Raw genomic sequence first — 23097 nt, 5'->3', positions numbered from 1 at the left:
TGGTAAGCTCTTTTTTTTTTTTTAACATCTTTATTGGAGTATAATTGCTTTACAATGGTGCGTTAGTTTCTGCTTTATAACAAAGTGAATCAGCTATGCATATACATATATCCCCATATCTCCTCCCTCTTGCGCTTAAAGTAAAGCAAATGTCACCTAGACCACTCTCTTTGTCCAAAGCACATGAGATTGTGTTTGGATCAACTAACATTACAGTTGGTTGCTTTTCTTTTGGATATGTTTGTGGTGGTAGGTAATAGACCAGATGTATGCTAAGTAGCAGGGAAAGGCCTATTTCGAATTTAAAATGCACATGTATAATTCACATTAATGTAATTAGCATTCAGAGTATTCGTTTATCCACTCAGCACAGGAGCGATTCTTGTTGTTTTTCTGGAGAAGCCACATGAACAAAAAACACAAGGAGGTAGTACTTTGATACAAAACCAAACCAGTTATATGAAATGTTATGTGGGGTAGAGATTCCTAGAAAGTATCAATGATAAAAGTTCTGGGAGTAGTTGGTATGAATCAAAAAGGATTTTCTGAGCATTGACTGTTTGGGACGTGGTGAGAGGCTTAATGAACTGTGTGTCTACTATGAGCAGAGAAGACCATCATAGTAACGTGTAGGGGAGGTACTGAGGCTAGGTGATGGTTGGGACTGTAGAGGAAATTAGCATGGGCAGAAGAGAAGAGAAAAAAATCAGGAAGAACAGATGGAACCAGCTGCAAAATTCCCTTAGAAAGCGAAACTCTAAGAAGCTGAGGGCTATAGTTCAACACTGTGGTTTTCTGAGTAAATATGATTCCCCCTGTGCTGGAAGAGAGAAAATTGGAGGACTGGAAAGAACAAGGGTACAGTTCCTGGTGAGAAATGATGTGCCAATGAAGGTTATTTTAAGGAACACATTGTCTGGGGAGGGAGAAGAAGTACAAATGCTGAGATTACTGAAGTGAAGGGAGAGGGGAGTTGAGTGGTTGGCTCCCTTTTAGCAGTTCTTTTGTCCCCAGTAGACTTCAGCCCTTGGGCCCATGTGGACAAGGGAGCTTTGAGGCATCCACAGAACAGCTTAGCAAGTTGCCAGTGGCTGCGCAGAATCCTTAGGCCAGCTGGGGGCAGGGTGGTACGAAGGGAAACCCTCAAACTCCCTTCCCTCTCATTTCAGGGGTTGAGGACATCAGGACTGCTTCGTGTGGCTATACTGAGAGAGGAGGGGTGAGAGAGAAAAACAGTATTGATTTTTTTTTTTTAAGTTTTATTTTCCCTACCACTTTGAATATCTTTTAAAAAGGAAAACAGTAAAAATAGGAAAATAACCATTTTTGTGGCATATTTTCAAACCTGGGCTTCCTTTTCCTGTTTCTCTCAATCTGTGATCTGTTTAAAAAAGAATCCTGAGAGCCTGGTTTCATTGTGCAAGCGATGGTAGCCTTGTAGCAGCAGACATGTTGTTTATGGTTATCCAAACCCAGCACCTTACTTAATGAGAAAGGAAGCAATAAAACAGGAACAGTGGACAGGCCAGCGGGGCTAATCAGCCCTGGCAAGAGGCCCACCCTCCAAAAGATGCTGGAGTCCATTAATTCCAGCATCTCATATAGTTGGAAATCGACTTCCCCCAGGACTTCAGGAAGAGCAGTAGCTCTTTAAGCAGCCAGAACTGGTCCCCTATGTCACTGGTTAAAAGGAGCTGAATAGCTTTAGGGAGCTTCTTAAACCTTACCAATGCACATCGCTCTTCTTGGGGGTGCCCCTGCCTCTTTGTTCCTTATTGTATTTATAAGAGGTCCAGGTGAGAGCTCAGTAATGTTCCAATTTTTCTTTCCATCCTTCTTGTGTGTTTTTGACTCTAAGCTACCTACTGTATTAGAAGAGGATAGGATCATTCCATTCTGCCCTCTCCTTTCTCACTCACTGTCCCTTCCTGAGTTCCGGATCTTATCATTTCTCCCTTGGTCTTCCTGAAAGTGTATCCTTCTCAAGACTATCCTCTACAGCGCTGCTGTCTGTGAACTTGACAAGTTTCTCCCTAGCTTTAGAACCTTTGTGGCTTTCCATTACCAGCAGCAGAACTCAATCATGTGCTCACAGAGTGGTCTGTGCGACTATCTGGCAGATGTGCTATGAGTGACTTGTTTCAGATAATATTGAAAGCAGTGATTTGGGAAATGATTTACTTAAAAATAAAAGAAAGTAGATTCAATGTTATCACAATAATATTCTTTTCATTCGCCAGAATTATGAAATGTTTCCTTAACATGGAAAAAAAAGCAAAGGAGCCAGTAAACTACACACAGCCCCATAGTCTATTGTAGCCACTTGTCCATGGGAGCATGTTAAACATGGTGAAATCGTGGTGATAAACACTGGTCCATGGGATATGATACCAACTCCTTTACTTGGTATCTAAGACCTTTCATAACTACCGCTTGGCTACCTTTTCTCCTCTCCGTCCCCACAAGATCTGAGGTTCACCACACAAAATGGACTCACCATTTTTCAACTACATGATTTTCTTTTAGGTTTTTGCTGATCACTTTCTCCCTTAGTCACTCCTCATCCATGTTGTCTGATTTTTTTTTTTTCCAAGGCTTATTTTAAATGTTACCTCCTCTGTGAAACTTTTCTCAAAACTTCAGAAAATTAATTCTCTCCTCTGGCCTCCAAAGTTCTTGGAACCTATCGCTATCCTTGACCTTATTATACTGAGTTGTAATTTTCTGTTTGCCTAACCCTCCTACACCATAAGCAGCTTGAGAAAGCCACATTTTTTCCCATTTTGCATGCCCTATAAAATGCTTGTCAGCCACTTTGTTTATTAAAAACTTGTTAAATAATGAGACAATGAAGTAGTTTACTTGTTAATAAGTGAGAGAGGTAATATTGTACCAATGGAAAGGCTGAGTAGATATCAGAGAAGATAACTAATTCCCTCAAAACCATAAGAGCAACCATCAAATCCTCACAGTTCCATTTCGGGACTCTGTTCACTTTCTAATTGAATTTTCCTGTTTGAGGAGACCTAGAAGCTTCTGGTTCACTAAACTGCCTCCATATTTAATATGTCCTTCTCAGGTTAGACAAGCCAAGCTATTCTGAGCTCAGCCATTCCAATATCTCATCACATTCTTCCTGATTTATTTCTTCTGTCTAATGTACTTCCTGTCAGTTTCATTAATTTTTTCTGTATAATTTCTTTTTATCATCTTCCTGTTCCGGAGTGCCATATTTGCCCATTTTCTTTTGGTATCAGATCAATTTTTAATTCGTGGCTTCTGTTTCTGTGTCATTTTTAGGATTTAAAATTGTATTCTCTGCTCTTGTCATCTCAAACCGCAGAAAAGCAATCGAGTGTAATTGCAACTAAACATAAAATTAAAATAAGAAAATACACAAAAAAGAAAGTCACTGGGGAGGCAAGGAAATTATGACCATAATGCAAGAAAATGAGGAAGAAAGTTTCACAGTCCCAAAGCAATGACTATGTTCAAGGATAAGTGCTGGTGGAGGGAAAGACTGGACAGCAGCTACCTGCACAGAAAACACTCTTCTTCCCTTCTCCAGTCCTCTTCTATGACTAACCAACCCCTCAGGCTTACTGTCTACCTACTGACGAGTCATAGGCTCCACCAGCCTCAGAGGCAATTTCCTCTCGCTCAAGACAAACCCTGTAATCTCCCCCACTTCCATGTGGAAATGTTAGAAGGTCACCCCAAGCTGCCTTTTCCTCCTCAAGAAGATTTTTGCCCCAAGTAGCAGTTTGTTCTCAGGGCCCTTCCCCCAATATGTCCTTCATATGGTCATTGCCTTCCACACAGCAGGACCTCACTATACATGTGCACATGAAACATACGAATGGAGTCCAGTGAATGAATGCAAATCACTCCCTGAAAATCCTTGTCTGCTTCCACTATCTAATATTGTGATAATATTAGATATCACCTAAGACTGTGGCCCCCAACTTTCATTCAGCTTTCACTTCTAGGACACCCACCCCAGATTATATCAACTGGCCAAGAGGTCAATTTGATATTCTTTCACCAGGAACATTCAGTATTCTTCTTTTTAAAAAGGTTTCCTAATCCTGGATGGTCAGGAATATAAATATTCCATGGGCTACAAAATTAATGGTTAACAAGCATGGGAGATTCAGAACGGTGTATTGGATAGCGTGTGGGCCCTGGAGTTAGGAGTTCTAATTTTACTACTTAGCAAGTGTGGCCTTAAAAAAAATTACTGGTTTCTTCAATGGGTTAGTAATATATGATGCACTCAATAGATGGCATTTGTAGCCTAAAAGGTGATACAATTACTATATTTCTGTCAGTTGATGATGCATTTTCCACATTTTAATGGTTTTGAAATCAGAATGTTTTTCATCAAAAGAAACTTGCCAGCTGTTTACTCTCTCCCCTCAGCTATTATTAAATTGATGCTACATTTTATAATTGTTTGTGTTTAAGAATCAAGGAAATGTGGTTCTTGGAATGACACTGACCAAAACTTTGGAGCTCTTTTGTGGTAAACATACCTTTCCAGCTAGATTCCCCTATTTATCATCAGCGTCTTATATCTGAACGAGAAGAGCCGAAGTTTCCCTTGGGACATATTCTCCCATTTTCAGATAGCCAAGTTGAGTCACAGAGGCTAATTTACTGGGAAGCTCATCAACTTCCAGCTCCCCATTTTCACAGGCCTCTACTAATGTCCTGGGAAGGGCCCTGATAATGTGTTAATATGGTCAGATATATTTCTAAAACATGCAAATTTGTTCTGTTTTCTTTTTCTTAAAGAGGTCCCCATTGTATAAGCTTCCAGCCCCATAAAACTTAGACTCACACCTGGATGTCACCTAAGGTATTACTGTGGCACAGTTTGTGTTTAGGGTCCTCTGACTCTCTTAAGTATTTCTTTGCCCTGTGTTTCTCTTCCTCTCCATCAAAACCTGCTCTTGGAAAGGACAAATACCATATGATATCACTTATATGTGGAATCTAAAATATGACACAAATGAACCTATCTATGAAACAGAAGCAGAAACATGGACATAGAGAATAGACTGGTGGTTGTCAAGGGGGAGGCGGGTGGGAGAGGGTTGGGTTGGGAATTCGGGATTAGCAGATGCAAACTGGTATATATAGAATGGATAAACAACAAGGTCCTACTGTATAGCACAGGGAACTATATTCAATATCCTGTGATAAACCATAATAGAAAAGAATATGAAAAAGAATGCACAAATATGTATAACTGAGTCACTTTGCTGTACAGCAGTAATTAACACAACATGGTAATTCAATTATACTTCAATTAAAAAAAATTTTTTTAAATAAACTAAAATTATTGCAAAAAAAAAACCCTGCTCTTGGGAAAGGATTATTTGATATTAACACCTTAGTGTGACTTTAAATCAGTGCATTTTGCTCTTCTCAAGTTATTTTCATTCTGCATCCTCCCCCTAATGTAGAATGAAAAATTATTTTTCTAAAATGAAATATCTGGCATTAGCAAACTGACTGAAATGTTACTTTGAGCCACAAAGAGAACTTTCTTTCACCCTTAAGCATATACCCAGAAGATACTCTCCTACTGTGCCTACATATAGGCATAGCCTATTTTTGGTTGCCTAAATCAATATCTATCTATTCAACACTATGCTACGAAGTTAGTAGCAGACTAGATTCTTTTGCATGTGAACAGCTGAGATAGCAGATCCAAATGCGATTGAGACATAGACATTACTTTGTTTCTTTTACATTTCTCCCACTATTTTACTCTGCTCATTCACCTTCCACTCCCTAACTGCCTCCCTCCAATATTGATTGAGCACCTGCCAAGTGACAGGCACTATGGTAGGCACTGGCACATTGAAATAAGCCATCAACATTATTGAATGAATGAATGAATGAATGAGTGAATGAATGAATCAATCAATGAAACAGTGATTTTTCTTCCAGTAGTGATACTACTGTTCTTACCCTACTAATGTATTTTCATTTTCCAGTTTTCTTCATTAGAGAAGGTTAACATTGCCATTGTCCTCATTTTCCTTTAGTTGTGCATCCAGTTATTCTATGATCCTCAAGAATAACTGTTATTCTTTTACCCTCTCCCCCTTTGATATACTTTGATATAATAAGTAGGTAAACCAGCAGTTGGCTGAGAAAAAAGTTTCCTTTTTGATCTATTCGTTACTTCCAAAGGATTAAATATTCCTCTGCCTTACTTACTTCCATGATACTGCAACTAGGATATATTGGAAAAAGGGGTATAATGTCACTGCATTTATTGAGATTTCAAAAGAATTAATCTTTATTAAGTATTATAAGCAATCATAAGCAATGATGATATTAACAAAAGAATGATCATGGTCATATTATAAATCATGTAAACCATTCCCTCCACCATATACATCTACCACCAGGAGTCCTCTGATCACACCCTAAGAAGAACTGTATAAATTAGAAGGTGTCTATCCTTTCAGAATTAGCCTAAATGTCACTTCCTCTGGGAAGACTTGCCCAATTTCCCTTCCTTTACAAACTAAGGTAGATACATCTCACCATGGGCTCCTGTAGCACCCTAAACATCCCCTGTCATAGGAATCATTGCATCTTACTATCATTGCTTGCTTCATTAACTATTTTCCCATTAGACCATGAGGTCTTTGAGGATAACCACCACATCAGTCTTGCTTTTCATTTTATCCTCAGGAGTCTGGAAGATACAAGAATGTTATAAACAGTTGATAAATGAAGGAAGGAAGGGAAGAAAGAAGGAAGGGAGGAAGGAAGGAAATTTTCAAATATTAGGGAAGCCAACTGTTCAGTTTAGTTAGTATTCAAAATGCAATCATAAGGACAGTACTTTTGGAAATACTTCCCTTATGACTGGGATTTCACCAACTCCTTCCTGTGCCTATTGAATTGCTGAAAATAATATCAAAAAGTGTTATTTCCTCCTCTGATTCCTCTAGGAGATGAAGACACAAATCATAGAGTCCAAGTGACTTAAGCCGAAGTGGTTCATCTTGGTTCTTATGTTATTGTTTTGGAGTCAGCCCAGTTATCCACGCTATACCATCTGCACTGTATCCTGAACATCTCTCACTTTCCCGTCTGACTCTTGCCTGCATTGAGAGATTCTCAACTCTTTCCCTTGACTCATCTCCCAAAGTACAGATGATTATCCTCATTCTAATGGAAGGGAGAGAGTGTGTGGATCATCCAAAGGAGTGGGGTTGTCCAAACATTGTCTCTGTTAGGCTTTCAAATGCATCATGTAGATTCTCACATAACCAGAATTCACCCACTGCTCAGAAAACTGAAAATTCTTAAGTGGCAGTCCAAATTTGGAAACCACAACTGTTTTTGGCACTGCCTTTCAGGTGCCAAAAATATCACCTATCATATTCTCCAGGGTTCAAAGAAAGAGGAAAGAGGAAAGAAGCAAAGAACAAGTTGAGGATAAAGGTAACATGGAGTTTCTCCAGTTACATAAATTATTATTAAAAATAACCACAATAACTGAAACAACAATAATAATAGCAATAAGAACTAGCATTCACTAGCAATTAACAAAACATGTGACCTGGGCCTCATGTGACCTTCCTAATCTCCCTAAGAGGGAAGGAGGATAGTACAGTGGTCCCTATCTGTCGAGTACTAGTTCCAGGAACAATTGTGGATATCAAAATCTGCAGTTGCTCAAGTCCCATATATAAAATGGTATGTTGTTTGTATTATAACCAATGCACATCCTTCCATGTACTTTAAATCATCTCTAGATTACTTATACTACCTAATACAATGTAAGTGCTATGTAAACAGTTGCCGGTACATGGCAAATTCAAGTTTTGCCTTTTGGAACCTTCTGCAAATTTTTTTCTTGAATATTTTCCATCTGTGGTTGGTTGAATCCACAGATGCAGAACACATGGATACAGATACAGAGGGCTGACTGTATTCTTAGCATCCTCATTTTACAGATGAAGAAACAAAATCAGAGAAGTTACGTGAATGGCCCAAGGTCATACAACCCAAGCCACTAGACTTCAAATCCTGTATCCTATCTCTTCTTCAAACAGCCTCACCACTGGTTTATCTAACCAATCTCACATGAATCTGTTTTGGTGGGAAATTTGCCCTTTTTTCCATTACTGTGGACCTAAGGAGAGGTCATTAGGACTTCTCTGAACTTCTCAAAATAGAAAAGAAACAAAGATTCCATTTCTAGTTTTTGGATGAGAGTTCCAGGTATATACATATTAAAATCTTACTTGGTCCATCTCCAAACTGGTTTTGGGGGCTCGAAAGAAAGAAGTTTGATCACTCTGCCCCAGTTTGTACCCTGGAATCTAATTCCCCAAACCCCCACCCATCCACAGGGGACTTCAGGAACAGCCAAAGTAACTTTTCAACTGGAAAATCTTGGTGACCCTTCTCTGGTCTCCCAGCCCTCATCTCCCCAAGTCAGGCCAGTACCTGGCATATCCTGGGCTGTGGTAGAGACTCTCATCCTCGAGGCCCTAACAACTGGGTCCAGGCTGCTGTAGCCAATAGAAGGTCTATCCCATGAATCAAACCTCAAGGAATCTGTGATCCAGCAACACCCCTAGCAGATACCCATTTAAGGCAATATCTGGCAAGAGCTTTGCAAAAGAGAATTGGAAAAAGAAAACCAGTCAGAGAAATAACTGAATGAGCTACTAAATGAAACAAGGAGCATGGAACTTTGGCAGACAGTATTTTCCAAAAATGACTGAAAAAATATTTCTGGTCTTATATGCCCTTCCAGAACCTTGCCACTCCCCCATCCAGAGAAGTTTATTTCCTCTTGTCTTAAATCCCTATGGGTCTTGGTGACTGTCTCAATGTATAGACTGTGGTTGAAGTGATGCCCTATGACTTCTGAGGGTAGATAGAAAAAGTGATAGAGCTTCCACCTGGCTCTCTCTCTTGGGCATCTGACTTTAAAACCTTGGGAGGAAGCCCAGGCTACACAAAGAGGCATTCCAGTTATCAGCCCCACAAAGGTACTAGCTGACAACTGACATCAACTAACTGCCAGACACATGAGTGAACGAGCCTTCTGATGATTCCAGTCGCCAGCCTTTGAATTACCCCAGTCTTTGAGTTTTCCAGCTGAAGCTAATGGAGCAAAGTCAAGTTATCCTTATGGGAATTCCTGACCCACAGAATTCATAGTCATAATAGATGATTGTTTAAAGCCACTAAGTTTTGGGGTAATTTGTTGCACAGCAAGACATAACCGGAACAGGAACATAAGCCTGAGGGGACCTCTGAGCATGTTGTATTTGCAACAGCCAAAAGGTGACTCCAGGTCCTACTGCTAATTCTAGCCGTCCCCTGCCAGGTGCCTTCTGGATACAGGTTATTTCTCTTGGGGACTCCACTGCTCCTCCCTGCAACCGCACTTAGCTCTCCCCTTCCAAGTCCATCAAACATGTTTTTAAAGGTCTGAATTTCAATTGAGCACAGGGTTTGAGCCCTTTACTCTAAGTTTCTTTGGCCTTGCCTGGCCAATTCAGGAGGTGAGTTTAGCCACTTATTTCAGTCTCTGAACATTCTGTGATGGTGAAGGTGTATGCCGTGGTGGAGAGTACTGGGTAGTGGGGAGAGGGAAGAACATAACTCCTAATCCACTTGTCTTGGCTTTGACCTAGAGCTACCTATTCTACTTAAAGAATTACATGAACACAGAACCTTCACTCACAGTGCCATGATACCACTGAATCATTTTACTTCCAATGACAATCCTTTGATCAGATCATTAGGCTCAAAACTGGAAAAGCCAAAAATATAAGGACTTGTTGTCTTGTACACTGTTGTAATACAGAAACTTAGCATAGTGCCTGGAACACAGTAAACACTCAATAAATATCTACTGAAAGAAAGAATGAATGAATGAAAGAAATTTCCTCCCCTCTTTTTAGAGACCAATAACTAATATTGGATTAGCATAATGTGCTTAGAAAACTGTAGTGTTCAACAGGCTGACATTCTACTCCATTAGGTAATATGTTTTTCAACCTGCTCAAAGTAAGTATTAAACCTTAAACCTGTGAGTTCCTTGAGGGCAGAGACCATGTCTTATTACATTTTGTATCCTCAGCACCTGACACTTTGCCTGGTACTTGCTAAAAGCTCAGTAAATATTAAATATTTAAATATTAAAAACTAAGCGAATGTCAAAGGGACTGACAGAGATATTTCAAATCATTTAGTTCTCCTAGGCTTTGCCTAGTAGGAGACAGTGACAGATAAGGGTGCTGGTCAGTGCACCTGATCCCCAGAGGGATCAGACTGGGATGTAGAAATTCAGAAGTCCTGAGGCCTCCCAGCCTCTAAAGACTCAAAAAGCTATTTTGTAATCTGAGTATGGCATTGGTATGAATACAGAAAAGTGTACAGACCTCCCCTTTAGCAATCGAACGTGCTTTTCTATGATTGCTCCAAATAGTATTTTGTTTTCACAACTAATTTTATAATGAGCCATTCATTTATTTGCCCATTCATTTATTCATTCATCCCATATATATTTTGTGGTTTTGGCCGCACCTCACGGCTTGCAGGATCTTAGTTCCTGGACCGGGGATTGAACCCATGCCCTTGGCAGTGAAAGCATGCAGTCCTAACCACTGGACCACCAGAGAACTCCCCTCATTCATCCCATATTAATGGGGGCTTACCTGTTGCTATTTTTCTGCAAAGATGTGTTTAATTTGCTCAAAATAAACTTGAATGTTCAAAAGGTCCTCATTCCCTGGAAAAGGACCTGACTAGGAAACTAAAGATGAGATATCACCATTTTGTAGAGGCAGATGGAAATTGTAGACATAATATCCTCACAGTTCAGAATTAACTAATCTAGTGTATTTCAAAACGTGATCTGCATTGGGTGGAATCACTTGACAGATGACTATTAAAAATAGAGATGTCTGGGATCCATTCCAGACATACTAAATCAGAACATCAGAAGTGAGACTGGAAACTTTACAAGCAATCTCTGGTGATTTTGATTTCAAGTTTGAGAACTACTAACCACAGGTGTCGTGCCAGTAGGACCTACATGCAATTGCTTAATTTAATCTTATCTTCCCCAACATCTCTACAAAAGTAAGATGTTACTTGGCTGATTCTAAGACACCTAGGAATAGTGTAAATGTGGCTCAGAATTGCCAATACCCCAGACCACAATTCCACTGAATGAATGTAATCATTCTCTCCTTAAACTAACCCAAAATAAACTCCTGCAAAAGAAAGTAAACCTATTCTTACCTTAAGACACTCACAATTTAGAAGCCAACTGTTACAAAATGTTTGTTATTAAAATAGAGAAGCTTTTAAACTTGGATATGGTACATTCAAACCCTTCTTAATCTGAAAAGCAATAAATGGCAATCATCAGCTGTGAGAGGTACCTCTTGGCCATGCAAATCCAGACTGCACTATTTTTCTACCCACAGTGCTAACATCCAGCTGGAACCCTGTGACATTTTCCTCGCCTTACCCCCAAACTCACTCCTCTTCTTCCCCAGAGATTTTTACTCACTTTCTGAATTTTCCTAATCTGGTCAGAGAGTGTGTCTAACAGGCGAGTTTTCAGGAAGTCCATCACCTTGACCACCCGGCCATCAATGTAGCAACTGGAATAAAAATAAAATAAGAATCAGAGAAAATCTCGAGCAGGAGACTACAAATATATTTCTCTAGCCAGAGGTCTCTGTTGCCTGAGGAAAGAGCCCAGGGTTCACTTGGGCTCTTACATTCTAAGAAGTTTTGATCCTGGGTACTTTTCAAACAAATAATATACTTTTTATCGTCTTCATTTTCACCTCCATTTGTGGGCTAATATTGTGATTTTTTTCAGCCTTTGTCCATTGAAACTGCATTTATTGCTCTATAGGAACTGACAGGAATCTGTAACACAATTGGGTAATGGGGAAAAGCTTAGTTGTTTTCCCCCCTAGGGAAAGTAATTTAACACCCCTCCCATACCATCCCTACGCCCACCTTAAAGTAATAAAGGTATGTGAGAGGTTTGAAAGACTACTCAAACATTGTGAAAGGTTTCCACACCTTTAAATAAGAAAACACCAACCACAAAAATCTGATTTAGTGCAGTGAGCAGGTCTCAAAGAGTTCATCTCCAGTTCACTTCCCTGGGCAAAATACCTTGTAGTCAACCTCCTTCCACCTCCAGAATAAATGAACGGATAAATGAATAAACAAATAAATAAGTCAGACAGATTAAAGTCCAGGTGCCCTCTCCTAAAACAGCAACAAGTTTGGCACACATCAGTGTGGTGGTGTCTCCGGTTTTGTTAGGTAGCTTAAGTGAAACATCAAGTTGTGCTGATACTACATTGTTAACATTTAACCAAAACATGTCCATCTGGCTCTGTGGGGACTCTCTGTGTGAATCTTTACTCTGAAGGCTAAGCCCAGGATTAGGGGACCTTTATTAACTCAAACCTCCCAACACTCATCTTTGCAAAATTCCAAATTAAATCGATTTAATTTAAATCAATGCTTATGACTCCTGGGTGCCTTTTCCAATCCACTTAGGTCTCCTTGGCTGATGGATAATGATAGATTATGTAATTTTTAGTAAGACACCAACCTCTCAGTACGTATTATAGAACTATAATTCTAATTCTAGTACTAAAAAATTCCTTTTAATGTTAAACTCCCATACTAATATGTGATGTAGAGGAATGGTTAAAATTCTTTTGTAATTGTACTTTCAACCAGGTGCTCTGATTGAAGTGAGGGTGGGAGATGAGTTCCTCCCACTCAGCCTTCCCCTAGGCCTCCCTCACCACCTCACACATTTCCACAGAATCCAGTGTTTAAATCATTTGTATATTGGAAAGAGTATGGGTTTTGGAGCCAGAGATATCTGAGATCAAATTCCAAGTCAGGTATTTACTACCTATGTGATCTTGGGCAAGATGCTTGGCCTTTATGGGCCTCAGTTTTCTTATTCTTAAGAGAGAGGTAACATATCTACTACTCAGGATTGTTTGAAGATCAAGCAGATAAACCTAAAATGTCTGGCATATAGTAGGCACTCAACAACTCTTAGTTCTTTTCTGATTTCTCTAATTTTCAGCTCACAAAGATGGGGTCATAAACAATAGGGGCTTGACTGTGTATATAGAATTCTAAAAGTGAGATGATTGTGTCAAAGGGTACATGCTTTTGAAAATCTGGGTGGTTACTTATATTAGGGAATAAAACAAACCAATGACATGACCTTTCACCTCATTCCTGGTACAGATGCTAGACTTAGATCCAATAAACATTTATTATGTGCAACACACAGAGCTGGTAATGTCCATGGCCATTACCTCACAAACCTCTTTCTATTAGTGCTCCACTGTCAGCACCTCCAATTTTTTTAAAGTTGTGATTAGATAGTATACTACCTGAAAGCTAGGCATATTAAAACACTGTAGTGTTCAAATTAAAAATAATTCATGAAATGTTTATGTAACACACATTGAAGGACATGAACATTTGTACTATATTACATGATGATTACGCATATGATAAAAATGTACTGTAATTAGTGTTCTTTTATGTTCTAGTCAAATATATTATAGTTTCCTCTTTTTTCTTTGTTAGCTCCCAGTAACTATTTTAAACAGCAGAGTTTATAAGTTTTGCTGGCAACACATATAGTTTAATGCTAATTGAGATAAAAGTGCCAGATGTACTTTTTCAATATGTAGGATTCCCCGTGAACATGCTTCCTATCCCACAAAATCCACGGCCCAGGGTTGAGGGACCTTCACTCTTCCTCTCCTTCCTTTGGTCTCTTTTCTCAAGTACACGAAACTTGGAGTTAGAAAACCTTGGTTCAGTCCCAGCTTTGCCACATACTACCTATATGATACTGGGTTTCCCCTTCTTTAAAATCAGTTAAAAAAGAACCCCAACCCTACAGTATTTTCACAGGGTTACTGTACCGATAAAAATGAGAAGAAATTCTGGGCACAGAACCTGGCACATAAAAGGTATTCAGTAACCAAAACTACCCTCCAGGTTACTTAAGTACCCAAGGTGGCAGCAACCTAGACTGAAAAGCCATGGGATGGGGTGAGCAGGGGAACATCTGTCTGGAGAAAGACAGTATGTTCATCCACCGTAGGATTTGGAATTAGGGAATTATGGAGGAGCAAAAACGGACTCTGGATTTCCAGTAGGTGGGAGGCAGAGAGAGAGAGAGAGATGGAGAGGGCTGTGATTATGTTGCAAAAATCGGGAGTTTGAAAAGACCTTAGTGGTCATGTGGTCTGAAGTAGATAAGCCTGTGACAACATCCCTGAGAAGTGATTATCTAGGACAGGGAACACACTCTCCTACACTACTAGTACTGTTCCACTGTACCACAGCTCGGATCCAGGGAAGGCTCTTCTACCACGGGTCTAAAATTGGCTCCCTCTTACTGTTCACTCAATGGCTGTTTTCCTGGACCCGGGAATAGTCCAATTCCTCCTTCATGTGACATGTGGGGGAGGAATTCCAGTAAAAACTTAAGCTTTTTAGAGCCTATTCTTGGCCCCAATTTTAACCTAACAAGCTGGATTCAATCATTCTCAGTTGGTCTCAGGCTATTCCTGTGGGCCATGAGTTAGACTGGAGCAGGGAGAGCTCCAGGCAGGAAACCAGTGTGACAAGGTTATCTTATCTCAACAGTGCAGGCAAGAAGAAATCTGGGTCTAAGTAAGGGAGATCACGGAAAAAGTAAAAGTGAGAGCATGTGAAGAAAGAACTAATAAAATAAAGCTTCTGTAGAGCATAAGAGAGACAGGAAGGGAGTCAATGATGACCACGAGCTAATAAGAGAGAATGTCTTCGAGAACATTGGTGCCAAGGACACGTAGGCTAGTCAGACTCAGTTTTAGCTTTGTCAAAGGAGATAAATTATTCTGTTTGAGATATCAAAGACCCAGAGAATATCAAAGAGAAAATATGCAACAGGTACTTGGAGATGTGAGAAGTCAGCACAGAGAAAAATTGAGACAGAAAATGTTGACCCGGTTGTTTTCTTCAGTTTGTAAGTAATGAATGGAGCCACGGCCGTAGATGAGCTCTCTAAGAGAATCAGAGAAGTTAACAGATACGGCAGAGACCCTCTAAAATTCTCAAATACGGCCCTGGACACTGCCTCTATCTTTGGCCCAAATAAGAGTCCTTTCCTTCCCCAGCCTGACCATCACAGTGTCTTATTAATAATTTCAGTCTGAGTCAGATTCACACTTGGATGCCAAAGGTATTCACATATTATACTGTGAAGTTTCAGCAACTTTATTTGCAAACATAAACCCACATTCATATTGCACTATGGAAATAAGAACTTTGGTCCTCCAGAATTTAGTATTCCTTTTTAAGAGAGGGGATAATTTAACCATAGGTATGAGTTGATAAATACCTGAGCCTGTTTCATGGGTAACCCTGGACAATTAGCTTGCTGCACTTACCCTTCGTAAATGTGAAGCTTCTAAGAAAACATTCAATGTCAACAGTCTGTGGTTATTTGAAAAACTCCTGCCTGTTACAGAGCTTTGATTCTCTGATAGTGGCTGCCTGTAGTAAAGGGCTCAATACATCATTTAGATTTGGACATGATAGCCTGTGATGACACTTGGTAAGAATAAATTGTTAAAAATGGTAAAGATGGTGATTTCTAACCAAGACTGGGTAAGAGGAAGTAGGTCTGGATTCCACCAGACTGTCCAGTGACCTGGGGGCAACTCTCTCTGCTTTCCTCTGTCTTCTTCACTGGGAAGATAAAGATGATTCTGAGCTACCAAATGGTCTCTCCTGAAGAGTTAACTAGTTTAGTAATGGATACAAAGGCACCAGAAGACCAAACAAATCAGAGAGGAAAGGAAGGATTGAGGGAAGGAAAGAGAGAGGAAGGAAATTTGCCAATTAGAGGTGCTTTGGCATCTTCCACATAAACCCTGGCAGAATGGTTGGCTCTAGAAACACTTAGACTGATCATTTTAGGTAAATCATAGTCCTCCTCTAAGCTCTCTTGAAATTTCAGCATCTCCTAGGATCACACCACAAGTGGCTGAGCTGTTCAACTAAAAGCTGAAGCCAGGAGAGGCTGTGCAGAAATAACCTCTCTGTGAACTATTACTACCAATGCAATGAGCTTGAAACCTTTGTGTGTGGACAAACAGCCTGTGCTCAGTACTGGCAACCATCATTCCTTCCTCGGCTGGCCTCTAGATTGGCAGGTCATATCAAGCACATACCTGGGGAGGTGGCAAAGATGGCAGAGTATACAAGGTAAATGGAACTACTTACCAATTCATTCACCAACTCTCTTGCTCTTCTTAGTTTTAAATTTTATTTCTAGTTTAATACCTTTCATCTTACAGTAAGTCCCCTACATATGAACCTTCAAGTTGCGAACTTTCAAAGATGTGACTGTGCATTCGCCTGTCCAATCACGTAAGTTAGTTCACGTGAAATTGCAGCTTGCCCTCCGTCTTCTATTGCTGACAATCCTTCAGCTCTACCATCTCCCACCTCCTCTCCCTCCTCCAGTCAGTAACTCTTCTTGCCTGTTCACTCGATGCCAGCCCCTGTATGCCAGCTGTTGTACTGTACTACTGTACTTTTCAAGGTATTGTATGTAAGATTAAAAATGTTTTCTTTATTTTTTGTATTTGTTTATTTTTTATGTATTATTTGTGTGAAAAGTATTATAAACCTTAGAGTACAGGTATAGAGTACAGTACTCTATACCCGATTGTGTTAGTTGGGTTAGTTGGGTACCTAGTCTAACTTTGTTAGACTTACGAACAAATTGGACTTATGAACATGCTCTTGGAACGGAACTCTTTTGTATGGTGGGGACTTACTGTATTTAAAATTTTGCCCTTTATCTGTTGATTATAAAAGAAACAAGTGCTCATTATAGACAAATCAGAAAATGCACATAAACAAAATTAAAATATGAAAATGAAAAATCATTGATAAACCCAACACGTAGAGAAACTTTGTTAACATTTTGCCTTGTACCCTTGCAGACTTTCCATAGTAAATACACATAAAATTTCCCATAATTAGTTATTTTAAAAACTTACTCCAGATCCTATTCCACTAGTGTATAAACTTAAAACTGTCCCAGCTGAGATTCCCAAGCCCATATCGCAGAGATACTGCCAGAAATATTAGAGACTCCAGGTGAAATCATCTCACTCGTATTTTAATTCCATTCTGGCCAGTTAGGGATCTTCTGCCAGGGGCAGGTCTCATCTCCTTTCTTCTCTGCCAGCCAGGTTTTAACCCTGATTCCCCTCCCCGCTTTCTCTAGGCCCCTAGATTTAGTCTTCAGGATTGTACTCCAATTAGCCACTTATGCCCATTAACCTCTTAAAACATTTAATGAGGAGAGTTTGTTGTCCAGGGGCAGCTGGTTTTGTTTACCCGGCTCTTTACTTTAAAAGGAAAAACCTTTGCCCCTTATTATCTGACCTCTTCTTTTATTTCAGGTAATTGCATTAGTGCTGGCTTCCCAATGCTCAGGAATTTCCGGACCTATTTTGCTGCCTGCTGCTTTCAGGGAGGAGGGGCAGTCTGCTCAGAATTCTTACACCCAACCTCCTGCCTGGGCAGGTAATTCCATAAAACTGGGGCCTTCCCCACTGGATGAGGAGAAGCTTGGATAATCATTAGAACAACGCTGTTGACCTATAAAAGCTATTCTGACACCTTGAAATCAGTCAGACTAGAGGCTGACCCTAGTCTCTCCAAAGCTTTATAAATTGTATCTGCCCCTCCTCCAAAGCCCTCACTCTGGGTTCCTACTGAGCACGTTCTTCTCACACATGCCTTTAGGTTTTCTTTCTGAGGCTACACTATTCTTCATCTCCTTTGCTATGGGTCAGTCTTCCCATCTTGTGTTCAGAACTACTTTGAGCAGGTAGAGCTTGAATGAAATGAATACTGTTAGAAAAAAAAATCCTACAAAATATAGATATTTCTTTGGCTTTCTTCAACCAGTTCCTATATAATCCATACAGGAGCCACCCAGCTGACTAAAGGGTTGTGGTGCAGGAATTTCAAAGAGTTTGTACCCTGGAAAAATGTTATCATTGAAAAATTATACAAGTAAAGGTCAGGGTGGTGGGCAATCCCTCAGGCACATAATGGGTACTCAAAAAATATATTTAATGAAAGCATGAGTATCTGTATAATCTAACCCTCAATGAGCCAAAAGGGTGGCCCTGAGGCTCAAGTACTGTCCCAAGGGCCCCATTTTCTTGAACTTTTCTCTCTCCTAATTCCTTGCACACTTTGGGTCCTGAGCTTCGGGCCCTAATCATTCTCCCCTGTGAACACAGTGCATGTGGAGAGACACTTTGTCTTGGCAGGGGCTCAAGCAGCTGGCCCTTGATCCTAGCAGTGATGAGGAGAGCTCTAGGGGAGCAGGGAAGGAAAGGGATAGGAAAGCCATCTGCAGCTCCAGCTATCGGAGTGGGCTCTGAGCAGGGCACCTCTGGGAATTTTCAGGGTAGCAGCACGTGATGGCACCAAAAGTGTGAGCAGGAGTGGATCCGTGTGTTTCAAGTCTGAAATGTAAACAATTTGTGGGACCCTCTTTAAGAAAAGGAAATCAAAAGTACAAAACACAAAATTAGGTACAAAAATAAATATTTATTTAGAATGACAAAATAAATCACAACAAATTCCCAGAAAATTTTTTTCAAGTCCCTTTTTTCTCAGAGCTCTTTAGGCAATTTACCAGAAATGTCTACACAGCAGTGCTTCCCCCTCACCACCTAGAACATTTTGCAATTCTCATCAACTCCCAGCACTCCTAGGAACCAATGCAAGTGAAGGGCTTGAAGCTTAAGTCATTAGCTTCATGGTCAATCTAATTGTGGGTCATCAATAATAGGAATGGCAGGGTCTAAGTCACTGGAATCTAACCATCTATGTGCAGTATTTATTTTAATTCAGGGTTTGTAAATTGGGAGCTTATACAGTTACCACATCCTTTCCCTGACCTCTTTTCATATAATTGTCATTGTAGCTGAATAGCACAACTAACTTAACTATAATTAGGTTAGTGCATTACTAACTAGGAGAACACAGAAAGGAGAATGAGGAAGGGAGGAGCTGTATATGTATTAAGTTCCTTCTTATTTGCTAGCTATTTTACATATAGTGTCTCATTTAACCTCGTGAACACTCTCTGTTTGCAGATTATAAACTGTGGCTCCTACAGTAACTAGGAAACCAGAGACCAAGTAGGTACTAGGCGACAGATACCAAAAACTTTCCTCTCTGTTCTGCCAAGTGGGAGAGCTATGCAGACTACTGCGCTTAGTTCATTTGTCCTGTAATCAAGTACAGGTCCTTTTCAACTTCCTTTAGTCTTGCCTACTTCAACTATCTCGACCACTTAAACAATACTGAGCTAAACTCAAATTTCTCAAGAAAACAAAACAATTACAACAAATAAAAACACAAGCAAAACAATAACAAAAGCAAAAACCTGGGGAGATAAGTAAAGGAATGGAGATGGTATAACTTTACTCTTTTCCTTGCAAAAATGTTTTTCAAAGTATTTTATTAGTAATTGTTACATGAAGAAAAGGGGCTCCATGGTCAAATAAGTTTAAGAAATGCTAGGTTAAAACCAAGTTAAGTAGTACTTCCTGTTCTAGCCATCATGGAATAGATCAGAATTACCCTCCTGTCATAGACAACCTGAAATCCAACACAAAATATATAAAACAACTGTCTGAAGGAATCGGACAGCAGCCAACTCAAGCTGTGATCCTTGAGAGGGGAGAGGTACATGAGGTAAGCCCCGCATTCACCTGGGCTTGCTCCTCTGGATAGGGTGGAGACAATTTATTGACCACCAAAATTTTGTGCCCCCCTTCCACATTGCAGAGCTGTTGCCAAGAAGCAGCTGCCTAGCCAGAACCTACTATACCTCTGCCTCCATCACAAGAGGGGTGCCCATAAGACTAAACAGGTCAAAGCATTGTGAGCAGAAGTAATGTGTCACGTTAGGCTGAAGTAGTTGGAGATGTGTATCACTTCTGAACAGAAATTAAGAAGCCATGTCCTTCCATATAGTCTCTTTTCTCCATTGCCAGATGAATGGAAGAGTCTCCAAGGAGAAGCCACAAGACAGAAAAAACCTGGGTCCTGGAATATCACATAAAAGGCCATCCACCAGGTACCTCAGCATTGGATGTGACATTAGTGAGAAACAAACTTCTATTGTTAAGCCACTGAGATTCGGGGGTTTATTTATAAAAGCAATTCGTGTTAGATTTCCTAGTGCATAGGTATTCATTATAACAAAACTCCATTCAACCAACTGATCTGTTTGACCAACAGTGCATAATAAAAAGGTTGTCCTTTGAGAGGAAATGGTCCCTGGTATGAAAATAAAAAGATTAACCCAGAGAACTCTAGTTAATTCTAGTTTGAATTGACTGGGTAACTGTCAACAGTGGGCTGAATTCTAATATCATGCAAGGACAGCTGAGGAGGGGAGAGATCATTCTTAGTCTTCTATATCTAGGCAAACTGAGTGCAGGATGAAAACAATGACATGGTGATTACTAAGGTGATTACTAATGACCAGAGAGGACAATGAAATCTAGAATATTGGAAGGGAGGTCAATTAATGGAAGTCACATATCAGTGGGTGGCGGCCTTTTGACTCTACATCCAGTATTCTCCACTAGGCCTCTGGTGAAAGCTTGAGTATTAACTCTGAGGGATAGCCATAGTTTGAGGTAGATTCATTTAGGCATCATCATTGTCAGTGAAATCATATGTCCTAACTTGCATGTATCAGACAAGCAGGAAAACCAGGGGTTCAATTCTCCCCTGCATGATGTTGCTTACTTCTAGGCACCCAGCACTCATAACTGTGCATGTGTGCATACACACACACACACACACACACACACACACCCCAAACTGCTTCTCTAGCTACATTCACCAATACTCTGTATATTTTTGTTCCTGCATCTAACTTTTATTCCCAGCAAACTCGATGTCGTAGAGCTACACCTCCTTGAAGTATACTCACTGTGTAGAATATTTCACCTGGAGAAAACCTTACATCAATATAATTCTTTTCACAACAATTGCCATGTCTTCGTTTTAAAAGAAAGGCTAGCTCTCACCATATAAAGCATTAAAAGGAACTATTTATCAATATCATGAATATATGTGTACGTACACACATGCATGTGTGTGTATGTGTGTATATACGTGTTAAGAGAGACAGATAGAGATTGAGACGGAGAGAGGTATCCATCTACTAGTTAGATTTCAAGATCGGGGTAAATATAACGTTGCCTCTTGTGTTGTATGGTATGTGAATTGAGCCCCCAAAGAAACCATTTCTGGTAGGATATTTTAAATTTCAGTATTTGCATTTTTGTGTAATTTAATTTGAGTATCATTAACATTTTACAGTTTTCCTTTAAACAGATTATTTTTAATTGCTGTATTCTTTTGATTCATAATTTTAAAATACAATAAAAATCATTCTGTTACAAAAATACATACTCATTTTAAAACTTAAACATGATAACAAATAGTACAAAGAATTTAGTAATTAAACCAAATCTCAATGCACCACCTTTATCAACATTCAGAGAAAATCATGCCATTCAGCTCTGTATGTCTGTATACATATATCTCTATATACATACATACACATGCATACATACATATATGCATAATAAAGTACTGATATCAATAATTTTAGAGCAACGTTATCTGATATATCAGATACTAGTTCCTTAAAATGTTTTTTATAAAAAATTTTAAAAGATGGAGTCATTATGCTTTTGCTTTAACTATGTTCAACTTTAGACAGTATATATCAACTGCCTCTGTGAAAGATAAGGGTATTACTCCTATTTTTCTACAACATTGACAGCCATATCAGCCAGTGTGATAATTTTTGCTTCAACCATCAATCATAATTTAGAAAACTCAAGAGGAGAAAGAAAGTCTATTGCCTTTTTTTGCCTTTTGCCTTTTTGTTTGTTTTTCCTCCTAAATGATGTTCTAAGTTTCCATCTTTTATCATTTCCTTTCTTTTTAGAAAACTTACTTTACCCATTCTTTTAGGTAGGTCTTTGTCAACAAATTCTTAGTTTTCCATCATCTGAAAATGTCTTGATTCCCCTTTCATTCCCAAAAGATATTTTTGCTGGATATAGAATGATAGGTAGACAATTCTTTCCTTCAGCCCTTAAAAAATTGTTGTGCCACTTTCTTCTGGCCTCCATGATTTCTGATGAAAAAAATCTGCTGTCATTTGAATTGCTTTTTACCTATAATTAAGCTGTCATTTCTCTTACTGGTTTCAAGATTTTACAGAGCTTTCAGCAGTTTGAGTATGGTGTATCTTGGTATGGATTTCTTTGAGTTTATTTGTTTGGGGTTTACTCAGTTTGTTGAATCTATAGGTTTATGTCTTTTGCCAAATATGGGAAGTTTGCAGCCATTATTTCTTTAGGTATTTTTTTAGTCTCACCTGCTTTCATTCTGGGGCTCCAACAACATAAATGTTGATCTTTTGTTTTGGTCCTGCAGATCCCTGAGGCTCTGTTCATTCATTTTTTTTTTGAATCCAGTCTATGTTTTTCTCTGTTGTTAAGATTGGGTAATTTCTGTTATTGTATCTTCAAGTTCACTGATTTTTTTCATCTGTCTCCTCCATTCTGCTGTTGAGCCTATCCACTGAATTTTTTATTTCGTTTTTTGTACTTTCAATTCTAAAATTTCAATTTGGTTCTCCTTTATATCATGTATTTCTTTGTTGAGACTTCCTATTTCTTTGCTATCTTTCTATTTTTTTCATTTGTTTCAAGATTATTTGTAATTGCTCATTGAAATATTTTTATGACAGCTGCTTTAACATCCTCATAATTTGAACATCTCTGTTATCTCAATGTTGGCATCTATTGATTACCTTTTCTCATTGAAGTTGATATTTCTCTGGTTCTTGGTATGACAAGTGATTTTCACATGACATCTTGTTATTTGGGG

At 39.3% G+C, this 23097-nt stretch overlaps 1 protein-coding gene across 3 annotated transcripts in view; it reads right to left on the bottom strand.

Moving 5' to 3' along the window:
- The window catches only part of HPSE2 (heparanase 2 (inactive)), a 632120-nt gene that overhangs the window by 156864 nt on the left and 452159 nt on the right, over window positions 1-23097 (bottom strand). For all 3 annotated transcript variants that reach the window (XM_061194590.1, XM_061194599.1, XM_061194604.1), the window contains one exon: window positions 11579-11672. In XM_061194590.1, coding sequence (XP_061050573.1) covers window positions 11579-11672 — 94 coding nt within the window. The remainder of the gene's footprint in view (window positions 1-11578; window positions 11673-23097) is intronic.

Source organism: Eubalaena glacialis, chromosome 1, assembly GCF_028564815.1.
Source record: "Eubalaena glacialis isolate mEubGla1 chromosome 1, mEubGla1.1.hap2.+ XY, whole genome shotgun sequence".
Classification (NCBI taxonomy): Eukaryota; Metazoa; Chordata; class Mammalia; order Artiodactyla; family Balaenidae; genus Eubalaena; species Eubalaena glacialis.
The sequence above is the reverse complement of the archived record's forward strand: the minus strand, read 5'-3'. Positions and strand labels throughout refer to the sequence as shown.